Below are 23,567 nucleotides of genomic sequence, written 5' to 3'. Positions count from 1 at the left end.
TTGTTGTTCTCGGGGGCTGGATGGGGTGTATGCACATCTGCTCTCATAATACAACTGCTGACCTGGCTGTTGGGGGGTGGGGTGGGTGGGGGGTGGGGGGGATGACTCGCTCCGCGGGTCAGCTGGGCAGACCGGGAGATGTCCATGTTCACAAAGGCCGGCTCAGAAATCGAGGCTTTAACTCACCTCAACTTAAAACACACAGTGTGATCAATAAGAAGTTCCCACTTTTTTTTTTTTTTTTTTTAATTCTCATTATTTGTACAGTTACAACAGCTCCTCCTGAGTGACCTCTTGAGCCTTTGTAGAGGACGGGTCCACATAAAGGGGGATGGGGTGGGGAGCTGTATGTGTGTGTTTTGTGTGTGTGTGTGTGGGAGGGGGGGGGTGTTGAATAGAGGAAGCCAGCCATTTGCCCACAGCAGAGAGTTTCTTTGTCCACTGCGATCGGGTTGACCATACTTTGATTTGAGACCTGCCCTGGCTTCAAACGCGTATCCCGCTTATCCGGTTCAGGGTCGCAGGGTGCTGGAGACAATCCCAGTCCACTGTGGACGAGGGCAGGTTGCCAGTCTGTCAAACGGCAAACACATATAGGGGAGACGACGAGACACACTCACATTTAGTGCCACCAATTGACCTCACATGCATGTTTTTGGACTGTGGGTTCCACTGGAGCACCTGGAGGAATCCCATGCACACGCAGGGAGAACATACAAACTCCACAGAGAAACTGTGAAGCGAGATCACGAACCACCGTGCCACCGTGGCGGCCTGACCTCAGAAGTGACACTCATAATTACTCAAAGATCCCTCATGATAATACTCCTTTCTATGGAAACAGAATTACATTATGTGGCAAAATAGCATCTCTCTGTACCTAAAAACACAAACTAAGAGGTTAGTCAACATGCTTTATTATACCTTTATTATACCTTTCACGTACCTTTAAAAAATTAAATAAACGACAAACGTTTTAGTGGACAAAACATAGACAAAACTTTGTTCTCAATGCTGGGAACGAAACCACATGTAACAACGGCCCACTTTACACAACATTTTCAATGTGAAAATGCAAACATTTTGTCATGTTTTGGGTATCTGTTTCCACGACAACAGTGCTCACGGCCCCTGGAAACACAACTTTTTGAAAACGGCTCCCACAGTTAGCTATATTACAAAAACAAAGCAACAGCACCCACTAGTGGCCCAATGCGCTAACTATATTGTTTTCAAAACGCGAACCTTTTGTGAAACAGAAACGCAAAAATAATGCGTTTTCACTTGAGTCGCTGTTTTAGAGAGGATGTTTCAACACTCTTGTCTTTTATCACCAGTTTCACCAGCGAGTGAGATAAGATCGGCTGCTGTCATGTCGTTTCCTGCTCAGCAGACATCAGCCAACATTAAACAAAAACAAACTTCGTGAAGGTCTAAGCTGAATATGCTCAAGTCATAATGCTGGAACACTTGTGAATATTTGATTTGAATGATTATGAAGTAGGAATAAAGAGCTTGTTTTATGTATTCCACCATCCGTCCATCTCCTATTGCAGAATGATGAGGCACCAGATCCAATCTCAGCTGATGTGAAAGCACGATGGTAGAAAACGCTTTTCTTGTGTGCAAAATGCTCATACTCTGGTGCCCATACCATAAATGCATTAAAAGTGGTGGATGTTTGGATTTCATCATGGCCCTTCATATTACTTTTTTAATATATAATTTAAGCTACATATGTATATTTTTTTTAAGAGTTTTTCTTGTTATTTTAAGTGTCAGTACATTTTTAAGGAGGGGGGTGTTTAAAGAACCCCTGGCTCCAACTAGTACATCTCTTTAATAATCAGTTTGTGTTACTTGTGGTATTGTGTGGATGTTTTAGATTCATCGTGGCCCTTCATATGCCTTTTTTTTTGGGCAGGGATAATTTTTGCTCTATGTGCATTTTTTTGGGGGTCATCTTGTGTGTCTTTGATGCATTTTATTTATTTATTTTTTTTAAACCGGGGAGGTAGGTAATCTGTTCATTACACGCTTTCTATTTTAAAATGTTTCTGAAACTGTATATAACAGCTGCAGTGAGGATCCAGCGTCGGAGCTCCGGGAACGACCTCTAAAAGTCCCCGCCGTTGGGCTCGGTGCGGGGCGGCCTGCTTGCTGGCGTCGGTCGGTCCCCGCAGTATTTTATTTTTTTTTTCTCTACGCCGCTGGAATCATCAGCCCTCAGACGGACAGACAGACAGACAGACGGGCAGACAGGCGGACAGACGGGCGGTTGGACTGACAGAGCAGAGAGACACCCCCGCATCGCCGCTTCCGTCAGCAGGCTGACGTCCCCGCCTCTGATCCGTGTGCAGAGTGACGTCGCGCGGCTGTAGTGGAGCCTCGAGCTGCATCTTGTTGACGCTCCGCCAGGCTTCCAGAGCCGAGCAGACCCCGGGCGAGTGAGGACGACCGACACGCAGCGTCCAAGGCAAGTGCTTTTTTTTTTTCCAACCCCCCTTTTTTTTTAAATTAAATAACATTTAATTAAAAACAAAAATGCGGGGCTTTTTTTTTTTAATAACGGTTCGACACACCGCGATTTATTATTTCATTATAACGTAGTAACGGACCTCCAGCCTTGAATTCCTGCGTTCCGCCGCAGCCGAGCGCGGCGGTCGAAGCTAGCCTGCTTTTAGCCTGCCGTAGTGCTCTCTCTCTCTCCGGGGCTAGCCTGCTCCGTCGCCGCCGCCTGCCGCCGCTCACACTCGGCTCGCGTCGCCCGCCTCACCCGCCGCGGTTCGGGGCGATAATCACGAGTACTTTTGCCGGGCTGTCTGCGGCGGAGTCGGGTCAGACGGATTTACTATCATTTCTCCGGGGGAGGAGGAGGAGGAGGAAGAAGAGGGGGGTGAAGGTGGTGAAGTTAGCCTGTCCGTGCTCTCCGGGGCTCGGTTCGCCTGCTTCAGACAGCTCCGGTGAAGAGAACCGGGGGGGGGGGGGCTGGGACTGTGGTTTGAAGGGAGCTTATATTCTTTTTTTTGGTGGACATTTTTATCTTTACATTTTAATCCCTGCGTAGTTAACCTTCCTGCTGAAATGGAATTATTTGGAGGGGGTGGTGTAGGGGTGCTTGTGGAGGAGGGCGGGCGGGAGGGCAGTGAAGCCCCCGCCGTGCCCGGACCGGGTCGGTGTCCCTTCCCTTCCCTTCCTATTCCCCTTCCTAGTCCCTTCCCCTCGGTTTCCTTCGCTTCTCCCCTCCAGACCAGACTGGAGCGTAGACAGTGAATGTCATTATCAGCACTGTCTGCATACCAGCGCCGAGCCAGCGGAGGAGGAGGCGAGGTACAGCCCGCAGACTGCGAGGGAGGGAGGGAGGGGGGAGGGGGGAGGGGGGAGGGGGGGGGGGGGGGAGGAGGAGCGGGGCGGCGGTTTACGCGGTGTCCTTGCAGCAAAAAAAAAAATCAAAAATTAAATAAATAAAAATAATGAGGAAAACTACCCCCCCACAGAAAGGATAGAAGTGTGGATGAATTGGAAAAATATGTGCGATAGCTACGATCCGCGGCTCGATTGCAAAGCGGAGTCCCCCATCCTCTTCCTCCTCCTCCTCCTCCTCCTCCTCCTCCTCCTGGAAGGTGTCTCCCCGCAGAGCCTCAGTTATTGGCCGATACACATCTATGTGTGGCTTTTCCTCCTCTTAATACCATCAAAAAAAACAACAAGCAGAAACATATACAATGTTGAAGGAGACGAGCTGGAGGTTTTCACTGCAGAGCTCCAGGGCGGAAAAAAGCGCTGGTTGTTGCTCAGATCTGCGAAGAAATACGTCGGATGTTTCTGTTTTCTGGTGTGATTGTAAGCATTTCAAGGTAATATTAAAATAAAAGGTGTATTTTCACTTTGAAGTGCATCAAATCGATGAATTCTGGTGTCATATTGCAACTGAAGGAGTAGGAACAGCCAATGGAAAAAAAATGAGTTTTTTTTTTTTATTTGAGGATTTCTGAATTTTAAGGAAATAAAAAGTCACGTTTTTGAGATTAAAGTCAGATTGATGGGAATTGAGATCTCGTTTTTATAATTAAAGCCAGACATCTTAGGAAAAACAGCCTAAAGATAGATTTATGAGACTTTTTTTTTCTTTCATTTTTCAGACTAAAGTCAGATGTCTGAGAAAGAGTCTGAATTTTGAGATTAATCTCAAATATTCACACACGAACCTGATAGAATTTGGAGGAAAAGTCAAAAAGTACTGACTTAGAATTTACCCAGAAAGAAAAGTTAGAATATTATATTTTTAGATTTATGAAAAACAGGAATCATTCTGAGTAATAATTTAAATGGGAATTATAAGATTTTAGGTCAGGATTTTGTAGCAGTAGCTAAAATCGAGTATTCAAAAGAAAATCGGGGAGCTTGTGTTGTTTACCTTCTCTCATTGGTAACACCTAAGCGTGTGTGTGTGTGTGTGTGTGTGTGTGTGTGTGGGGGGGGGGGGGGGGGGGGGGATTAATGATAGAGAAAGAGAGGGAGGGAGGGGGAAACACCATTTTCCGCAATCCTACGCGTCAAGCTGTGAGAGGACAGAAAGAAGGGGGCGACTGCTGTTAACACTTTTATCAATTGTTTTACTCCGACTTGATGGGGTCAGCGTGGGGTAAGCGGACCCACGGGGGAAGACGCTGCCACTTTCATTTGCAAAGCGAAAAGTTTCTGGACCTATTGTGAGAATCAGCTTTACATTAACAATGTAATAGAAGGGGGGTGGCTTCAGGCTTTAGTGTGTGTGTGTGTGTGTGCTTGTCTCTTCTCGTGAGCTAGTTTGGCTTGTTAAGACCCTCACAAGTTTTTTTTTTTCTTCTTCAAAACCTTTGGAACAAATCTGGATGCAGGTTTCCTCCAATTACCCGGCGCTGCAAAATAAGCCCGGTGTTTGTGTGAAGGGAGGTTAATGGCCATTTGGTTCAGTGGCCCATGCTGGAAGCCATTGACCCCCTTCAGCCCCCAGCTGGGGCTGCATAAAACATTCACTTTCTCTCGTGAGTGTTTTATGCTCCACAACATTTTATCTTGTTGGAATTATCATCAATTCCGCGCGTCCGTTTGGTTATGAAGAAGAGTCAAACCGTTGTCTGGATGAATTGCAGGAGTCTTTATTGTACTGAATGCATTCAGGGCAACCATACATGCACTACAAGAGTACAGAATAGAAGCCTCGTACTTTGACGGAGCATAAGATTTATACAGTTGAACATGACCTCTTGACCTCGGCGGACCCCTTATTTGGTCTCAGAAGGTATTTCATGCTTGTGATTGGTCACAGTCAGATAGTGGTCTCTACATGAGTCAATGCATACGTCATGGCAAAGGTAAAGTTTTTGGGGTAAACAAGAGCTGGTTTGAGCCGGTTCTTCAAACCGAAAGTACCTGAGGTGAATGTGAGGACAGAGGTTAATAAGAGGACAGGGCTCTGATTATAAGAGGTAATACTGTGTTAACCCTTTCAATCCCCCTTTTGAGCTTATCAAAGCTCAACACAAGGAAATGTGCCTAAAAAATAAAGATACTAAAAAAATATATATATTTATCCCTTTTGGGCTTTGTCCAAAAATGTAACAATCACAACTGTCAAAACATCATTTTGAGACCTTATATTCAAGTAATTACTTCAAACATGATTATGATACTTCAATAGCGGAATAAAGAGAGAGAGAGAGAGAGAGAGAGAGAGAGAGAGAGAGAGAGAGAGAGAGAGAGAGAGAGAGAGAGAGAGAGAGAGAGAGAGAGAGAGAGAGAGAGAGAGAGAGAGAGAGAGAGAGAGAGAGAGAGAGAGAGAGAGAGAGAGAGAGAGAGAGAGAGAGAGAGAGAGAGAGAGAGAGAGAGAGAGAGAACTATGGAGGTGGTTTGGCACACCACTTGTTGGAGAGGAGCACTCCTTCTCGCTCTCTTGGTGAAGGGAGGTCTTGCACCTTTTCCTTCCTGGGGCGTCTTCCGATCTCTCGTCCCGCCGAGGATCAGGGTGGACTACCTGATCCTTGATGAGCCACCAGAGGATTATTCTGCCTCTTTTGTTGAGGTGGTCTTTGGTTCCTCAGCCGAGGAGGTCCGGTCCTGCTGGTCAGCAGGTGTTTCACGGCGTCCGGTCTCTTCAGCCGAAGAGGGAAGCGCCGTTGTCGTGTGGGATAGATGGTACCAGGTGTCCCCCTTTCCTTGGAGTCGGACTGCATGGGAGGTTCTTTCGGTGACAGCGAATGGTCCGGTCCAGCGAGGTTCAGACCACTTTCGTTTCAGGGATTTCAGGTACACCTGTCCTTTGGGCAGGGCTGGTTGTCCTGTAACGTCAGCGACTGCAGCCTCGTCTGGTTTCGGGTCACCTGGAAGATCAGAGAGTCTGCAGAATTGATTAGCAACTTCTCTCGCTTGTACATTGATTTTTTCATTTGTGTACGTTACCAGTCGAGTCTGGGGACCTGGAAAAGGTCTACCCGTGCATGCCTCAAAAGGCGTCTGTGTCCTTGTCCCACTTAGGGACATTCTGACTGACATAAGTGCCAGTGGTAAAGCCTGCAGCCAGTTCATAGAGGTGGAGTGAACAATCTTTCCCAGTTTGTCCTTCAGAGTGCGGTTCATCCGTTCCACCAGTCCCTGAGACTGGGGATGATAAACCGATCCGAACCTATGTTTGAGTCCCAACATTTTCTCCACTACTTGAAGATGTTTGTTTTTGAAATGAGTTCCATTGTCTGATTGTATCACTCTGGGGAACCCGTGTTGCGGGATGTAATGGTTCACCAAACACTTAACCACTGTGCTGGCGTCTTCACGCCGAGCCGGATATGCCTCTGGCCACCCTGACCAGGCATCTGTTAGTACCAGAAGGTACCTTTGTCCATTAACTGGAATGAGCATGTCGGTGTAATCCATTACAACAAGTTGTCCTGGTTCTGTTACCTGGGTCTGAGCTCCTTTACCGGGCTCTGGTTTAGTCGTTGGTTTGGAATTGTACAGTGCACACGTCACACATTCAGACAACACATTTTGACATACTTGCAACATGTAGGGATGCCACCAACATTTTTCCAACCTCCTCCAAACTTCCTTCAGGTTTGAATGTGATGGACTGTGTGCTTCATGTATCAGTGTTATCAATGTGGATTGTGGGACTGCAATCTTTCCGTCTTTTCTCCATATGCCCTTCTCATCCTTCTTTGCACCTTTTGATATCCAGCCGGATAGTTCCTCCGGGGAAACCTGGTGCTGTTCCTGTTCAGGTTCTAATTCAGAAAGTGTTTCTGAGGTTCTTAGAACCATCTGGGTGTCAGCTGGTTGGTACCCGGCAGCCATTTTGGCTGCCTCATCAGCTGCACGGTTTCCTCGGGTAATGGGATCTATCCCATTTGTGTGTGCTTTACATTTAACAACAGCCACTTCTTTTGGTAGGTTTATCGCTCGTAGAAGTCGGTGTATGTCTGGGAGATGTCTCACCTGTTCACCTCCAGCTGTAACAAAATCATTTCTGATCCATTCTGTCAGGGTTACATGTATTATTGTACAAACGTAAGCTGAGTCTGTGAAAATATTTACAGTGCAACCTTCAGCTAGCTCCAATGCTTCGCACATTGCAACTACTTCTGCTCTTTGAGCCGATTGTTTCCCTTCAATCTTTTTGCTTACTTTTATGTACAAATAGCCAGTGTCTTGTTCCTGTTCTACCACTGCACATGCTGAAACTAGTTCGTTTACTGTAAGATCTCTGTGACAGCACCCGTCGGTGTAGAGTGTGAGGTCAGGGTTTGGGATGGGTGTCGTGTGCAGTCCGTCTCTGAGTTTGTTTTCTCGTAGAGTCAGTTCTGTACAGTTATGTGGTTTTCCTTCCAACACAGCGTCGGCCATATTGATTCCTTCATGTGTCCATGTGATGTGTGGTTGTGTCAGCGCTTTGTCAATGTCTGTTTGTCGTTTTGATGTCATTGTGAAAGCTTTGCTGTCCACTAACTGAACTAGCTCATGTGAGCAGTGTATAGTCAGTGGATGTTGCATAACAACATGAGCTGTTTTTTGTAGTAATCGAGTTGTTGCTGATGCCAGAGCTTCACACAGGGCGTGTCGTGCCTCATATTGTTCATATGGTGTGGAGATGTACATTAGGACCTTTCTCTCTCCCCCTTGCTTCTGGTGCAACACACCAGAAGCACTGTTTGTTTTTGCTGAAACATCAAGGTGAAAAGGAAGTGTATAGTCAGGGAGAGCAGCATCAGCAGCAGAAGAAAGAAGTTGTTTAAGCGAGACAAACGCTCGTTCAGTATGTATGTCCCAGTCCAGCTTAGCAGTGAGGTTTCTCATGCCTTTTTCGTTTACCAGGCGCCGCAAGATATGTGTGCGTTCCGCATAGTCTGGGACATGGAATCTGGAGAAGTTGCACAAACCCAAGAAAGAAAGCATTTGTTTGACATTTTCAGGTTTAGGATGGGAAAGAACAGCACAGCGGTGAGATGACAGCATGCCAGAGCCGTTACAGGAGACTTCTCGTCCAAGAAAAGTCACGCGTGTGCGAGCACATTGCAGTTTGTCACGGGAACATTTCAGACCTGAAGCGTTAAGATGAAGTAGGAGATTGTGAGTTGCAGTTAGAGCAGATTCTTCAGTTGGTGCAGCCAGGAGGATGTCGTCCACATACTGGATGAGGAGGACACCCTCCGAGAGTGACAAAGGAGACAGAACCTTACGGAGAACCGCATTGAAAATGCCAGGAGACAGAACAAACCCTTGGGGCAGACGCGTGTAGGTGTACTGAACTCCCTCCCACGTGAATGCCACCATGGGCTGAACCTGCGAGGAGATAGGGATCGAAAAGAAAGCATTAGCAAGGTCAATGACAGTGAAAAATCTGTGTTCAGGGGTCAGTTGAGACAAGGCAGTAAATGGGTTAGGGGTTGGGAGAACAGGCGTGGTTACGTGCGCATTCACAGCTCGAAGGTCATGGACCATCCTGTACTTTCCTTGGCCTTTCTTTACTGGAAGCAATGGCGTGTTCCATGGAGAAGGCTCCGTCGTTGGTTGGAGTACGCCAGCCATCAAAAGGTTATCGATGGTACCTTGAATTGCTAACCTGGCTTCATTTGGGATCGGATACTGACGTTCCCACACCGGGGTGGGGTCGTGTTTCCAGGTCACCGGAGTAGTCTGGACATGTCCGACATCGTCTTTTCCTGTGGACCAAACAGATTCGGGCACGGAAGACAACAACGTTGCAGTGTGTTCGGAGTCAGTGGTTTCACGGCCATGTGATCGTGGGAGAAGATGATGTTCATAAATTACAGAGAATGTTGTGAGATGTGGGGGAACGGGGATGCGATAAGCCTGCAAGGATTTAGAATACATAAGGTCCAATCTGGTGGTTGTACACCAGTCTGTGGCCTTTTCACAGTCTGCTGCAAAAGGCCCTAGATCTTTGGCGGTGTGTTTGGGGCTAATTAGCAGTGTGACGTGTGGTGCACAGGGTACCATGGGTGGGGGTGGTGTCCGCATCATATACCACTCCCGTTGTTCTGTTGTGAGCGAGATGGATAAACATGCACCCGGCGGACCTACTACCAGGTAGGTCGGGGTCATGGAGTCCATCGAGTCTGCAAGAGATTTGTCAAATGCATCCAAATAACAAGTGTCATCACATCTGTCATAGTACATAGTGCAATGCAGAGGGTCAGGAGGAGGTCTCAGGGGAGAGAGAGTCATCATCCATGGCGTCCAGCTGTTGACAAAATCAATGACAGACCTCCAGTTTGGTGCGGTGATCTGCACAGCAGCCCAGTAGATGTCAGCAACTTGAGTCGAGTTGCTGGTTTCCCACAACGGGAGCATAAGGGCAGCCACATCATCTGAGCAGTTCAATACAGTTCCATCAGGCAATGTCATTTGAATGCCGGCAGAATGGCATTTCAGCAAAGGTGTGAACACGGCCAGCAGGTCTCTTCCCAGGAGGTTTACTGGACACTGAGGAGCATATACAAAAGAACAGGAGTGTGTCTGTGCACCCAACTTTGTGAGGAGGGGTTTTGTGAATTTGCAGGAAGTTGATTGACCCTCAAAACCAGTGAGTTCAATAGATCTTTTGGAGAGAGCAGCCTGGCGTGGCAGTTCGTTCAGAGTGGATGTTCCAGCACCTGTGTCTACCATAAAAGAAAATTGTTGTTCACCGACTGTCATAAGAACTCTGGGTTCCTGCAACCCAGGTTCCAGAACTGGTTCCGGGCCCCGTCATTGTGGATAACTGCCTCCTCGCGGCGGTTGCTGTTGCTGCGGGGGCATGTGTTGTTGGGCAGGAGCCTCCCATGTGCCTGTCGGCCATGACGGTTGTGGTGGCATGAAATGAGGTTGCATCACCTGATTCTGACCACCAGGTGGCGGCATCCGTGGAGGACCTCTCCAGCCAGATGCACGGCCTCTCCCCCTTTGCTGGTTGTTTTGCGGGCAGTTCCGGGAGATGTGGCCAACCTGACCACATACCCAGCAGACGGCGGTGCTGTAATCAACACCTCCAGGTGTCATCTGTCGTTGTGGCGCCGGATAACGACCTCCTCCCCGTCCACCAAAACCTCCGCGACCCTGAAACATCACACTAGACATCACAGGTATTATTGAAGCACTTGAATCGTCAATTTGGGTCGGAGGGGATTCTTTAGGCCTAACTGGAGCCTGTACTTTCTGTTCCTTTTTTAGCTGCATGTGAAGCAATTTTTTCTGAAGGATTTCAGTTTCCTTGCCTTCCTTGCGGTTTTGATCTACATATCTTTTTAAGTGATGTGTGACGTGCAACTTCCATGTTTTCAACGGACGGGCGTTGTGTTCGGGGTCGTCTTGTAGCTTAGTAAGAACCTGTAACGGGAGTCCCTTCTCTACTCCTAGTTTATACATGAGTCCGGTGGTTGCATCCTTTGAGGGGTGTGAACCTGTTTTACTAATAAATTCACTCTCCGTTCGTTGTATAAACTCATCAGCGGACTCATTGTTTTTTAGTTCAAAAGTGAGATCCTCCACTGAACAGGGAGGAACAGGGAAGACGTCCTCGAGGGCTGCTGTAAGGGAAGTGAAGAATGTTGTGGTCAACTGAGTATTGAGAAACAGACTTCCTAAGCCTGAGCGGCTAACCACTGCTTCAAACTGTGTCTGAGTGCAAGCTCTGCCTATGGCTCCTTTCATGTCCCCCCATGCAAGTGTCATGCCGGTGCAATGTTTCAGTACCCCATTCAACCAGCGGAGGCCCCCCTCCGCGATGGGAGGCAGGGCATCCACTATGCCCTGTACTTCTAAGAAAGTCCAGGCCTTGTACGTGCTCACCTGACCATTGGGTCCCATTTTTGTGAACAGCGGAAATTGACTACCTTTGTCGCCTGCAGGTTGTTTTTTTCTGAGACTCATGTCATGTCGCCGTGGTGTGCGTGATGTAGATTGGGAATCGTCTCCCCATTCTGTGCTTTGTTCGTCATTGTCGCTATCTGCGTCAGTCTCCGGCTGCTTCATCCTAACCCGTCGTTGCCGCAATGACTGCTGTAATGAAGCAAGGAGTCCCTGTGAGTCTGGTCGATTACGTGGAGTTTCAGTCTGGGATTGTGATGGTGTGAGCGCTGGGGTCAGAGGTGGTTGTAGTCGGCGGGGGTTGTCAGAGGGAGTCAGGGGACGGGAGGAATGCGCAGGGAGGGGGCACGGGGGGAGGTCAGGAATGCTGTCAAAAGACGCTGTCGGGGCCAAAAAGTGGTCAAGAGGATAGGAGGTCTGGGGAGAAGTCAGGGTTGATGGTTTTCTGTCTCGTGTTTTGGGTTTGGCATCTGGGGTTGGTGCCAGTAGGTATGGGTAAATTGGATCGGCTGAAAGCTTTGATCTTGTCGGAACTGGTGGCTTTTCAATCACGTATCTACCCGTGGGAGCCCCTTTGTCATGAAGTTCTCCTTTTAACACTCCACTCGTAATTTCAAATGTGGGCATGCAGGTGGTTCGGAATGGATTGAACGGATTGGGTGGAATGTCTGACTGTGGTAGTTCATACTGAGGTGGAGGATCTATGTTGACGTGTGGTGCAGGTAATGTGGGGTACAGTCCAGAGGAGGAAGGCATTGCATCAACATTAAAAGCAGGAATCTCACTGAGACAGACAGCCGGCGCGCTGAGGGGGGCCCCCCCTCCTTTCTCACTCCGTCTCTTTTCCTCTCCCCCTGAGTCTTCAATTTTTTTCACTTCTGCATCTGACTTTCTCTTATAATTTTTTTCACACACCAGTGCAGTCATGTATAAATTCCTCACAATGCCCTTCCACTCATTGATCTTACTATGCGATACTCTCCTTTTTCTCGCACCCCGAGAGAATCCGACCAGTCCCTTTTCTTCCAAAGATTTCAGCTTTTTCAAGTAACATTGTTCAGCTTTACCGCATATTCCCATCAAACATTTACTTGAACTCTTCCGAGATATCCAACCTCCTTTACCCATCTCCTCAAACCAATCTTCTGCATTTTTTCTAACCTTATCTCGTTCTCTCTTGGTATAATTACCCACATATATATTCACCGCATTCTTGAATTGTGTTTCAAGATTCTGTCCATTTTCGTTTTCTGCAACATCATATATGTCGAACCAGTCCTCTTCCCTGTCAAATTCACCTTCCATCTTATCTCTCTTTTTTTTTTTTTTTTTTTACTTCACGAGACCCAGCCGTCACGTAACTTCAAGCCCAAATTTCTACACGAATACAATTATTTTGAGTCTGACCGTGACTCGCAACACGGATATCTTTTCCTGCCCTCCGCGTACGGGCCGGTCATACAATAATCTGGTCAAGATCTGCAGTTATTATTCCGCCCACTGCTGGGCGACCCATAATACAAATTATTTCACACAATAATCTGGTCAAGATCTACAGTAATTATTTCCTGCCCACTGCTGGGCGACCCATAATACAAATTATTTCCCAATTTCCCATTCAAACAGACAACAGTATTTTATCAAAATTACAGATTACTTATCTCAACACACTGGAAGAGGACCTTGAATTTTTGAAGGATAATACCTTCTTACCTTTTATTCAGGTGGCCGGCCCAAGATCGTCTATCAGTGTGAAGAAGATTTTCATCCGAAGTATTTACCTCTTCATCACGTCGGGGTCACCAAATTGTTGGAATTATCATCAATTCCGCGCGTCCGTTTGGTTATGAAGAAGAGTCAAACCGTTGTCTGGATGAATTGCAGGAGTCTTTATTGTACTGAATGCATTCAGGGCAACCATACATGCACTACAAGAGTACAGAATAGAAGCCTCGTACTTTGACGGAGCATAAGATTTATACAGTTGAACATGACCTCTTGACCTCGGCGGACCCCTTATTTGGTCTCAGAAGGTATTTCATGCTTGTGATTGGTCACAGTCAGATAGTGGTCTCTACATGAGTCAATGCATACGTCATGGCAAAGGTAAAGTTTTTGGGGTAAACAAGAGCTGGTTTGAGCCGGTTCTTCAAACCGAAAGTACCTGAGGTGAATGTGAGGACAGAGGTTAATAAGAGGACAGGGCTCTGATTATAAGAGGTAATACTGTGTTAACCCTTTCAATCTGTACGCGAAATGATTTCTGTTTTAAATGACGTACTGAAGCTCTTGTTTTTCGTTTTCTTTTTTTTTTTTCCTTAGGAAGCGGATCAGAACCTAGAGAACTTCAGTAACCATCATGCATGTGTCCAGAGACCAGAAGAGTTGTGCCATTTGAAACTAGCCAAGGTGGGAGAATAAAGACTCTTGAGGACTACAAGAACTTGGTCAAGCGGACAGAAGCGACAATAACCCCGTGTGTAGATATGGCCAGCACTCAGACCAGTATGAAAACCCCTTTCAAAGACCTGACCTCCTTCAAGGGGAACATGAAGCGTCTATACAGGGAGCGGCTGGAGGACGCGCCCATCAAGAAGCGGGTGATGGCTGAGATCAACCTGAAGCGTCGCAGCCTGGACCCCCTCCCCAAAACCCCCAAGGTAAAGAGGGAGCAGATCGAGGACCTGCGCCCGGACTCGGACGTGGACCTGGAGGGCCGCGCCGAACTGCACGTGGTGGGCTCCGTCAAGGCCCTGGACTTAAGCCCCGGGCTCAAACACACCCTGGCCCAGTTCACTCTCAGCAGCCAGAGCTCTCTCGGAGGCCCCGCCGCCTTCTCGGCCCGCACGGGCCACGAGCACTCCCCCTCCGGCCTGCCCCCGCTGCCGTCCCCGCCCGTCCTGGGGGGGGGCCCTCTCCTGGTCCCGTGCGACAGCTCCACCGAACTCACCCACTCGCTGCTGGAGGGAGAGTCCATCTCCTGTTTCGTCGTCGGGGGCGAGAAGCGCCTCTGCCTGCCCCAGGTCCTCAACTCCGTGCTACGCGACTTCTCGCTCCAGCAGATCAACACGGTGTGCGACGAGCTCTACGTCTACTGCTCGCGCTGCGACGCCGAGCAGCTGCACATCCTCAAGGTGCTGGGCATCCTGCCGTTCAACGCACCGTCCTGCGGCCTCATCACGCTGACGGACGCGCAGCGTCTGTGCAACGCCCTGCTGCGTCCCGGCGCGGCGCTGCCCGCCGACCCCAGCGGCAAGCTGTTGGCCCAGGGCCTGCTCAAAGAGAGCGAGGCCAGCTTCCAGGTGGAGCACCAGTGTCTGGGGAAGTGTCAGGGCCTCTTCGTGCCCCAGTTTTACACCCAGCCCGAGGCGCACTGCATCCAGTGCGTCGAGTGCCAGTTGCTGTTCTCGCCGCAGAAGTTTGTCATGCATTCACACAAGTCCCCCGATAAGAGGACCTGCCACTGGGGCTTTGACTCGGCCAAATGGCCCTGCTACCTGCAGCTCGCCAGGAAGTACCAGGGGACCCCCGAGGAGCCCAAGCTCAAGCAGCTGCTGGACGAGGTCAAAGAAAAGTTCCATTACCAGCTCAAGAGATCGCTGGACAAAGTAAGTTCACCTCTACTGTTTCCGTCCAATATGTCACGTCCAACTGTCTCCGAGAGGCTGATGAGAATGTCTTTGTGTTGGATGTGACCTGTCGAGAGAGGTTGGTCCGTCTTCTCTTCTGTAACGGTCTGGTCAGAAGCTTTCTTGGGCTACTGGTGTTTTCTTAAACCAGCGTTGACCTGGTGCTCACGGGACAGGTGGTGACATCTGCTAAGCCCACGTCTGATGGGTGGAGGTCAGGCCAGTTGGCCACAGATAAAGAGGAAGTGCATCATTTGTCCCCCTGAGGTCACGTGGAGGTCAGTGGGAATGTCACAGAACAAAAGGCCGCTAATGGCGGCTCACTAAAAGACGGAAGCCATAGGGTTTTGAATAACAATTAAAGAATTCTTGCCGGATTGGGTTTGGGAATAGATTCTGCACAAACCTCCACGTTTTGAAAAGAAAATGGAAAAAAAAAACGAGGCAAGGGAAATGTATCTATAGAGTACCATTCAAACACTGGGCAATTCAGTGCTTTACAAAGAAAAATATAATATAATATAATATAATATAATATAATATAATATAATATAATATAATATAATATAATATAATATAATATAATATAATATAATATAATATAATATAATATAATATAATATAATATAATATAATATAATATAATATAAAACATTTTGTGGCTGGTCAGAGGCAATTAAATGAGCCTTGTGAAAATTGCTTGGTAACTAAGGTGCTTTTTTAAAAATAAGAAAGTCTAGATTTAGTAGAAAGCCACAGCTCCAGCGCTGGAACATGGATGGTGTCTGTGACCCTTTTACCTCCAGGAGAAACTGCAATTGGAAATGCCTCATTGAATTATTGTCAGTTATCACTAAAGACCGGAGTGCTCTTTCAAAGACTATGGGTTTTTGCTGATTCTCTTGATTCTTGCTGTGTGGTGTGGGGTGGGGGGGGTGGGGGGGACAAAAGAAAAGTCACGTCAATGTAATATTGAAGTAGACGAGGGCAGCTATTGGAAAGTCGACGCACAGAGCACAAGAGTGTTTCCCTGCCATAAACTGCTTCAAGTCCCCCTGACCTCCTTCTTAAGCGTGACGTGTCGCTCTCACGGTGTTGTTGTCTGGGCGAAGGTGGTGGTTCAGTGTGTTTGGTGTGGGTCTCTGTAAAACAGGTTGTTTAAGAAAGGACCGTGCTCATCAGCCATGTTGGCTGCCTCTCAACGCTTGTTTGTCACTGTCTGTAAGGAGGTAGTTGTTTCCTGCACGCACGCACGCACACACACACACACACACACACACACACACACACACACACACACACACACATACACACACACACACACACACACACACACACACACACACACACACACACAGCTGTTTCTCTGTGTGAGATAGGGACATAATTTCCTCAGTCTGGTTCACTCGGTGTGTGATTGTACCGGAAATACCGTCTGCTGTCTCGTCTCGCGTCCTGACCGCATTCCTGTCCCGCCTCTTCCCTCTGTCCCTCTTTTTCCTCTGCCTCACTTGTGTAAGGGGCTTGAAAGAGAGGGTTTTTTTTTGTGTTTTTTTTGGTCTTAAAGACACACACACACACATGGAGGAAACACTTCCAGATATGTATCATGTCAAGGTAGAAGATGAGCTCCGTAGCCTTCTGCTGTGCATACTTGTATTTATTAATTTATTTAAATTTTTTTGTTTATGTGTGCGGGTAATGAGCCGCTAACCGGAGGCGAGCATGACACATCTTTCGTCTCTCTCTCTCTCTCTCTCTCTCCGTCTCACACTTTGCCAGGCTCTCTGGAGCCTCTGTCTCACCACAGTTTCAGGTGCTTGTCTCCTCTCTCTCTCCATCGGGTGATTTCACAGCGCCGGGGTTTTTTTTTTTTTTTCCTTCTTCTTCCACTCAGTTGTTGTTTCTCTTTCATCTCGGCAAAAAGAGGCGATGACATCTGAACCTTTTCTGCCATTTGTGGAGGTTTTGACTTTGTGAGTTTGGAATTATAGCCTTAATTGGAACTAAAGCTGAACAATGTCAGCTTAACGTTTTCCAGTATTGATACGTCACTTGTGATGAATAAATGTAGATGATGTCGATGTCTTTGTGCTTTCTCTTATTTGATGATTTTTAACCATTTAACAACAGCATTTTATATACATATTTTTAACCATTTGCAGTCTGTTGACTTGATTGTCTTCTGTCATATTTCATTGATTTTTCTGCGCGGGCCTGTTGTCACCAAGTATGACGCAATGTTGAAATAATGAAGTGATTATTGATCTGTTTTCAACATAACCGAAGGAAGTGAGGCTCCACCCGATTGACCAAATGTATTGACGTGCCCGAAAATGAACGCACGCTTCTTTGAGAAAAGAGAACGGCAACGCCACAATGTGGAGGACAGGGACTTCCTTGAGGGCTCTCGGTCGCAGTGAACTTGACCAGCTGTGACGCTCCAGACAGGAATTATGGTCGGAAGGCAGGAAGCGTCGCATGGGCTGCAACAATTGGAAGTGGTCTGTCTTTGTGTTTCTAGAAAGCTGCCACTTTGTTTAGACTGCGGCACTGGAGGTGAAGCTTGCGTTGAATTTATGGTGGTATCAACTGATGCATAGTTTTCATTTTCGGTTATGAATGACCTCATTCATGAAAACTCATTGGAAGTCTACATATGGCACAGATTGATTTTCAGAATCTGCTATGGAAATAGATTGGATAATAACCCATTAATAACAGTTTGTTTTAGCGTATACGTGGATGAGTACATTATAAGATTATTCTATTGTACATTAATCTGAATTAATCTTTTTAGAGTTTTGCACGATTTCTGCTGGCAGATTTCTGGGCCTCATAGTTGAACTAATAGTAGTTCCCGAGCAATAAAGTAGCGAGCTCTCACTACTTCGTCACTCATCTCTTGGCTCAGGTTTCAGTGTTGTTAAAAGTCCCAGACTCGTGATCCTCCGTACAGCCAAAACAGGGACTGCTCATGGAAAAGGAATCAACTGTTGTATTTGTAGTCTTCACAGTGAGTGGGCCAGATTGGACCCTCTGATGGGATTGTTTTGGCCTTTGGGCCGTATGTTTGACACCCCTGGTGTACAGGAAGCGGATGATCCTGGCATTAAAAGAGGATGCCAGCTCACCGGCCTCCTTCGGAGCGGATATGCAGGCGTGCGAAAGGTTGGCGGTCAGCACACGAGGTGAACTCGTGTGCTGTCCTCCCACACTCGGCCTGTATGCATCGGTTCCCTGTTTTTTTTTTTTTGTTTTTTTTGTTTTAATCTGTTCCACGAAAACGTACATTTTCCCCGAACAGGAAGTGAAGCAGACGGACGCGTCTCTCACCTTGAACATCCGACAGCGTCTGATCTCCCGCCGCGGCGGCGGCGGCTCCGTGACTCACTCTTTCCACATGCCGGTGGATGTCGATGAAAGGCGGCCACAGCGGGCCCACAAGTCCTTCACGTGCTCTTTCAGAAAGACGGCTCGCCTCGCCTTGTTGATGTAACCCCTGAACACGGACCCCCACCCCGCCAGGTCTTTATTTACACACAGTGTCAATGTGCACATTTACAGGCGGGCTAAAGTTTTTTTTTTTTTTTTTTTTTTAAACCAGAGCGATCTGGGCCCTGTGAGAAGAGAGTAGACACAAACAAGGAGAGCCTTCTGGAAGTTTTTCTTTTTTTTTTCTCCCCCCCCCCCCCTCCACTTTCTCCAATGGCTACTCGGCCCATATCCTGTGAGGAGGGTTTGGTTTGAGAAGGGGCAGTTAAAAACTCCAGGTCTTGCTCTCCATAAACGGTGCTTTGTGCCTTGGAGGCAGTGCTGCCCTGTCTGCTGATCCCCGCTGTGTAAATAGAGTTTGCGAGACAGACGCCACCAACAGACGGCGGCCAGCTGAAGCAAGCCTCATCACAAGAGTTACTTTTAGTATTCCGTAGACAATGACTTCATTCTGCCTTGAGGGGGCTGTGACAGATGCACATACTTCAGACAGAGACATTAGGTGTTGTAACTTTTGCTACATAGGGGTTTTTTTTCTTGTTTTTTTTTCTTTTGGTTTCACTTTGACAAGACAAAAAAATTAATCTGAATTGAAACTGCAGTGCGAGTCATACGGCAGGTTTAGCTATGTTACAAAACATTTGAGTGCGGGGTCCGAGAACCCCCGAGTTTTGGAGCGATACACATGTTTCCAGTTTATGTACACGGGTTTGTTCAACTTCGTGGTGTTCGCCGTTTGTTTGCCCAGTCGTAAAAAAAAGTGTACCAAACTGAGACAACCTGTGATGGTTTTAGGCTCGTGTCTGTGAAACGCTCCGAATCTCCGTCTGTGCGAACAGGAAAAACAACGCAGGTTCCCTGAACGGGCCCGTACTACGCAGTCAAATGCAGCCAATGGTTTTTTTTTTCCATCACGTGCTCGATAGCACCAACAATGGAAGCCTCCAGAGAGTTTACAACAAAAACACACACACAACCGACTGAAGGCAAGAGCATGCGGACACGAGTTTGTGGCACTACTGTGTTTATGGTGCGCTCTAATAAGGCTCCTCTCTAAACACGAAAAGTTTGCGATACTGTTTTCCAGGAGGTCGTTCTTGTGCAAGCCGGGCCCCGACCCTCGTTGGCCTCATCGGTTGAACATAGCGCAGCCATGTGTGGGTTGTTTCGTAGCATTGTGTTGGCCCAGAGTCAGGAGTGTCAGACAGAGCGAACAGCCCGCCTCTGTCTGCCTCCCGCCCGGCTGGGTCTGACACCGTGGCTGCGGTACAGACGGCAGACAGCTGCATCTCTCTCACTTCCTCTATTTGCTATTTGGAAAAAAAGGCAGTGACTTCATTACCACAGAGCAAGCGCAGCTGCACTCTGGCTGTCTGCTCGCTCTATCCGTCTGCGCCGTCACTCATTCTTCTGGGTTGCGTCTAATTGGATTTTGGCGGGCGGGCTAATCGTTCAGAGCACGCGCAATTCCTTCTTCTACCTCTCCGTCTCCGTTGTGTGTCTTCATTCAGCAGTTCCTCTCGGGTTCGTGCCCTCTGGAGTCTCAACTGCAAAAATCTTTCTAACCTACTTCTGCTGTTATATGCATGTATGTGCAAACAGCCCCCCCCCCCCCCCCCCCCCCCAATGGCACAATCGGCCAACAGTAACAAAGTAAGCAGCCAAATGACCCGATAAGTCGATCGTTACATAACCAATAAGACCACTTGTGTGCATCTGAGGCGGGCAGAAAGAAAGGCCAGTGGCTATCGATTAGGTCTCCGACCTTGATGGATGTGGCGGGTTGCCGGGTGACACAGACCTTCAATAAAGGAGGAAGCAAAAAGCAGGAGACTCGGCTTCAGGGAGCTGGAGCGGACATTTCAGAAGTGCCTGTCTCGGGTCAGACGTCTCCCGAGTCAACCTCAGAGTCGTCTCGAGCAAACCTAAAGAGAGTGCCTGTGGTCACAACTCGTCCACTTTCTGAAAAAGTTCAAGTAGCATAACATTTTAGGTTGATTGCTCTCTGTTCAAAACAATTTATTTAATTGTTGGCCTTTAAATGACTGTAGGCACCCAAAATTGTTAACGGTTCGACAAAACTTATGTAAATCAAATTAATTAACAAACACAGGCGCATCTTGTTTGAGTTTTTTTTTTTTTTTTTTTTTCATTGGGTTGGAGTAATCGGTTGCCAGGAACTTCAGACTCAGTCTTTTAAAATTAAAAGACCGTCTAGGATGGTGAAGCTCACTTCAGCTGATGCGAGACAGGCTTTAAAGTGTTTTAACAATGATTGGGATTCGAGATCGCAGTGCCATTTGAAGTCGTAGCTGCTCCACACGTTGGCTGTCTTCCATGAAGCAGGCCTTGTCCACTGTGATTATGTAGTCACAGGGGAGGTCTCGGGGCCCAGCTCGCCTTTCCCCACATTGAAAATTAACCTCTCCGAGTCCTGAGCTGAACCACAAATCTACTCTGTAACAGCCCTCTTGGCTGGCCAATCACACGTCCGCTCGCTTGCATGTCCCCCTGCCTGGACTCTCGTTTTTGTTGCCCCCACCTCACCGGAACCCAAGACACCCATGCACATATCTCTACATCTGCTTGTGCATTTTCCAAACAACAATTATCCACTTATGCTGAATACACAGGCGCTTCTTTGAACGCCGGCCCAGAGCGACCTACAGTGGAATACACTATGGCTGTCCTTCTGTGGGAGACTGTCCGTGGTCTGTGTTCACAACAGGCCGTGCCTTGGCCAGTGTTTGCCGCCTGTTGTAAAGGGCTAAATGGGGCCCCGCGAGGTGGGAGGAGCCTGAGGCCGAGGGGCCTCTGGTATGTCACAGCCAGGTCAGTGCCAGCGTCGCAGCTCTGTAACAGCCCCGCAGCTCACTGGAGGAACGCCAAAGTCATTACTTCTCAGCCCTTTTTCTGAAACAGATAGGAATCTTCTCAGGTTTTGGGTTTCACACAACCGCGGTCTTTTACCCACGCTTCATTTGGCCTTCACTATTAGCTGGTCACCGGCTCCAAAGCCCACGGTTAAAAATTGCACCACTTGGTCGGCTGGGAATAATTCCTCCTCGCAGCTGCAGCTCATTATTTTCGCCTGCTTCCTCAGCCCATGCTTTCCTTCCTCGTTCCTCCTCCTCGTCTTCATCGCCACTGCCATCAAGTAGGCTGAGATAGAGTGTCTGCCATGTCTGCCAGTACTTCTGTAGACTAAACGAACCAGCTTCAAGCCCCTCCCAGCTAAATATTGTCCTGCAGCCTTTTCAGAAGGGCCCCAGACTGACAGCCCGTTTGTACGCTCGCTACGTTCTTCCTCAGGGCCTCAGACTTGTTCAAAGCAAACCAAAGAGCGGGATACATAACGGGTTGCGAGTTCAAACACGACTGTAAGAGGAGAAAGAGTCTCGGACCGCCACACCTCTGGCTTGCTCGTGAAGGTTGTTTTGTATTTGTATGAAACTGGTGCAAGAGAGGGGGTAAAGGGGGGAGGGGGGGGGGGGGGGGCAGTCTTGGTATTAATGAATCGATGTGTTGATGAGAAGATCAAGTGTCTGCTCACTGTCTGGTCTCCCAGGGAGACAGTCAGACGAGCAGAGATGATGCAGGGAAGGGGGGGGGGGGGGAGGTACACAGGGAGACGCACACTGTAAAATGGGGCTGCTTCAAGTCGCGGGCGATTAAAGAGAGAGAACGAGAGAGAGAGAGAGAGAGAGAGAGAGAGAAAGCTAGCGTTTGTATTTGAAAGACTCTTGTGTGCCACTTCCACCAGTGGGAAACGGTGATTAATGAAGATATAAATGGAGAAACCCAGAGACAGCGATTTCCATAGGAGCACTGCATGCACATCAGCAGACACACAGAACACAGAGCATATAGGCACTTAGACGCCCTCGATCATATTTTCTCCCACAGCCCCAGTCCCCCAGACAAGGAGATAAACACAGGATATCAAAGGCGTGTCACGAGTCCCGCTGGGCCGCCACCCGGCACATCCACAACACATTAAGACCAGCCACTACATTGATCAATTATGTATGTTGCACACCCGGGGAAATCAGAGGGGGGGGGGACGGTCAGCAGTTATTTGTCTGTTACTAATGATGTGTCATTTCTATACAGAAGCACTTTCTTCTCGTATCCGTCACCCGGCCTTTCACATCCCCTAGTCTGAACATAACTGCATGCAATGGCAGCGCAGGAAAGGACAGAGACGTCTTTTGCGAGACGTCCTCAGCTTGGATTGGGGACGGCCTCCCCTTCAAGTCTTTTATTTCGCAGCCTCACCTTTGCTCCACAAACATCAAAAGAACTCCAACTGTGTCTTTCCCTTCCACTGCCGCCAGTCTCTCTCTACCCCGTAAATCCTTATCTCGCCGGGGGCCCCCCGAGTGATGTTGCTCGGGGGGGGGGGGCTGTAAAAGTTAGCAACCGGGGAGCGAACGGCATTAGCAAAGGCGAAACAAGTGACATCTAGTGCTTTGCCAGGCCTCTCCATCTCCTTCCCTCTTGCCTGATGTGTTTATTGCGCTGTTATTCCCACCCGCTCGTGGGAATCATCCATCTTCCTGATATTTTTTGAGGGCCAACGTACACATGCAAACACGGCGTCGTCTTTGCCTCACGTCCCTCAGGGCCCCCGTGCGGGCCGATCCACAGCCTGTAAATAGACAACTTGTGGATCTTGATTTCCCTCTGGAGCCTCAGCCGTCCCACTTGCACCTCTTCACAGCGTAAACCCAGTAGTAGACAATATGCGAGGTTGTTGACCTTTCGATGCAATTAATTACCTAACAGCACTCCTAAAACATGTAACGTGCATTTTTATACAAGTATACTTCAGCTATAGAGGCCTAATTAAAGGGTTGCGTGCGTTGAAAGTGTTGAGTGCACTACAGCATCTTTGCATGCTAACGGATAAGACTCTTCTTAACTGTCCCCAAGCAACAAAGCTGTGTGTGTGTGTGTGTTGCGTGTCCAGCTCTCTCCTGGCTCTCCTGCTTCTCGTGTTTAAATCAGCCTTGCTGCCGGAGAGGCTTGGCCCTCGTAGAGCCTTCCCGCCCTCGCCTTTATCCTTGGAAGTGTCGGTGCAACCTTGTGGTTTTAGCC

The 23,567-nt window shown here is 48.1% G+C and overlaps 1 protein-coding gene across 1 annotated transcript in view; it reads left to right on the top strand.

Annotated features, from left to right (window-relative positions):
• The first annotated feature begins 2,371 nt into the window (after positions 1 to 2,371).
• skila (SKI-like proto-oncogene a) overlaps positions 2,372 to 23,567 on the top strand; it is a 42,700-nt gene continuing 21,504 nt past the window's right edge. Inside the window, exons 1-2 of the mRNA XM_080503691.1 lie at positions 2,372 to 2,476; positions 13,666 to 14,951. Of these exons, the coding sequence (XP_080359817.1) occupies positions 13,707 to 14,951 (1,245 nt within the window). The 5' untranslated portion in view covers positions 2,372 to 2,476; positions 13,666 to 13,706. The remainder of the gene's footprint in view (positions 2,477 to 13,665; positions 14,952 to 23,567) is intronic.

This window comes from Blennius ocellaris (genome assembly GCF_963422515.1).
Source record: "Blennius ocellaris genome assembly, chromosome: 10".
Taxonomy (NCBI): Eukaryota; Metazoa; Chordata; class Actinopteri; order Blenniiformes; family Blenniidae; genus Blennius; species Blennius ocellaris.
Note: the sequence above shows the minus strand (reverse complement) of the source record. Positions and strands in the feature narration are given on the sequence as shown.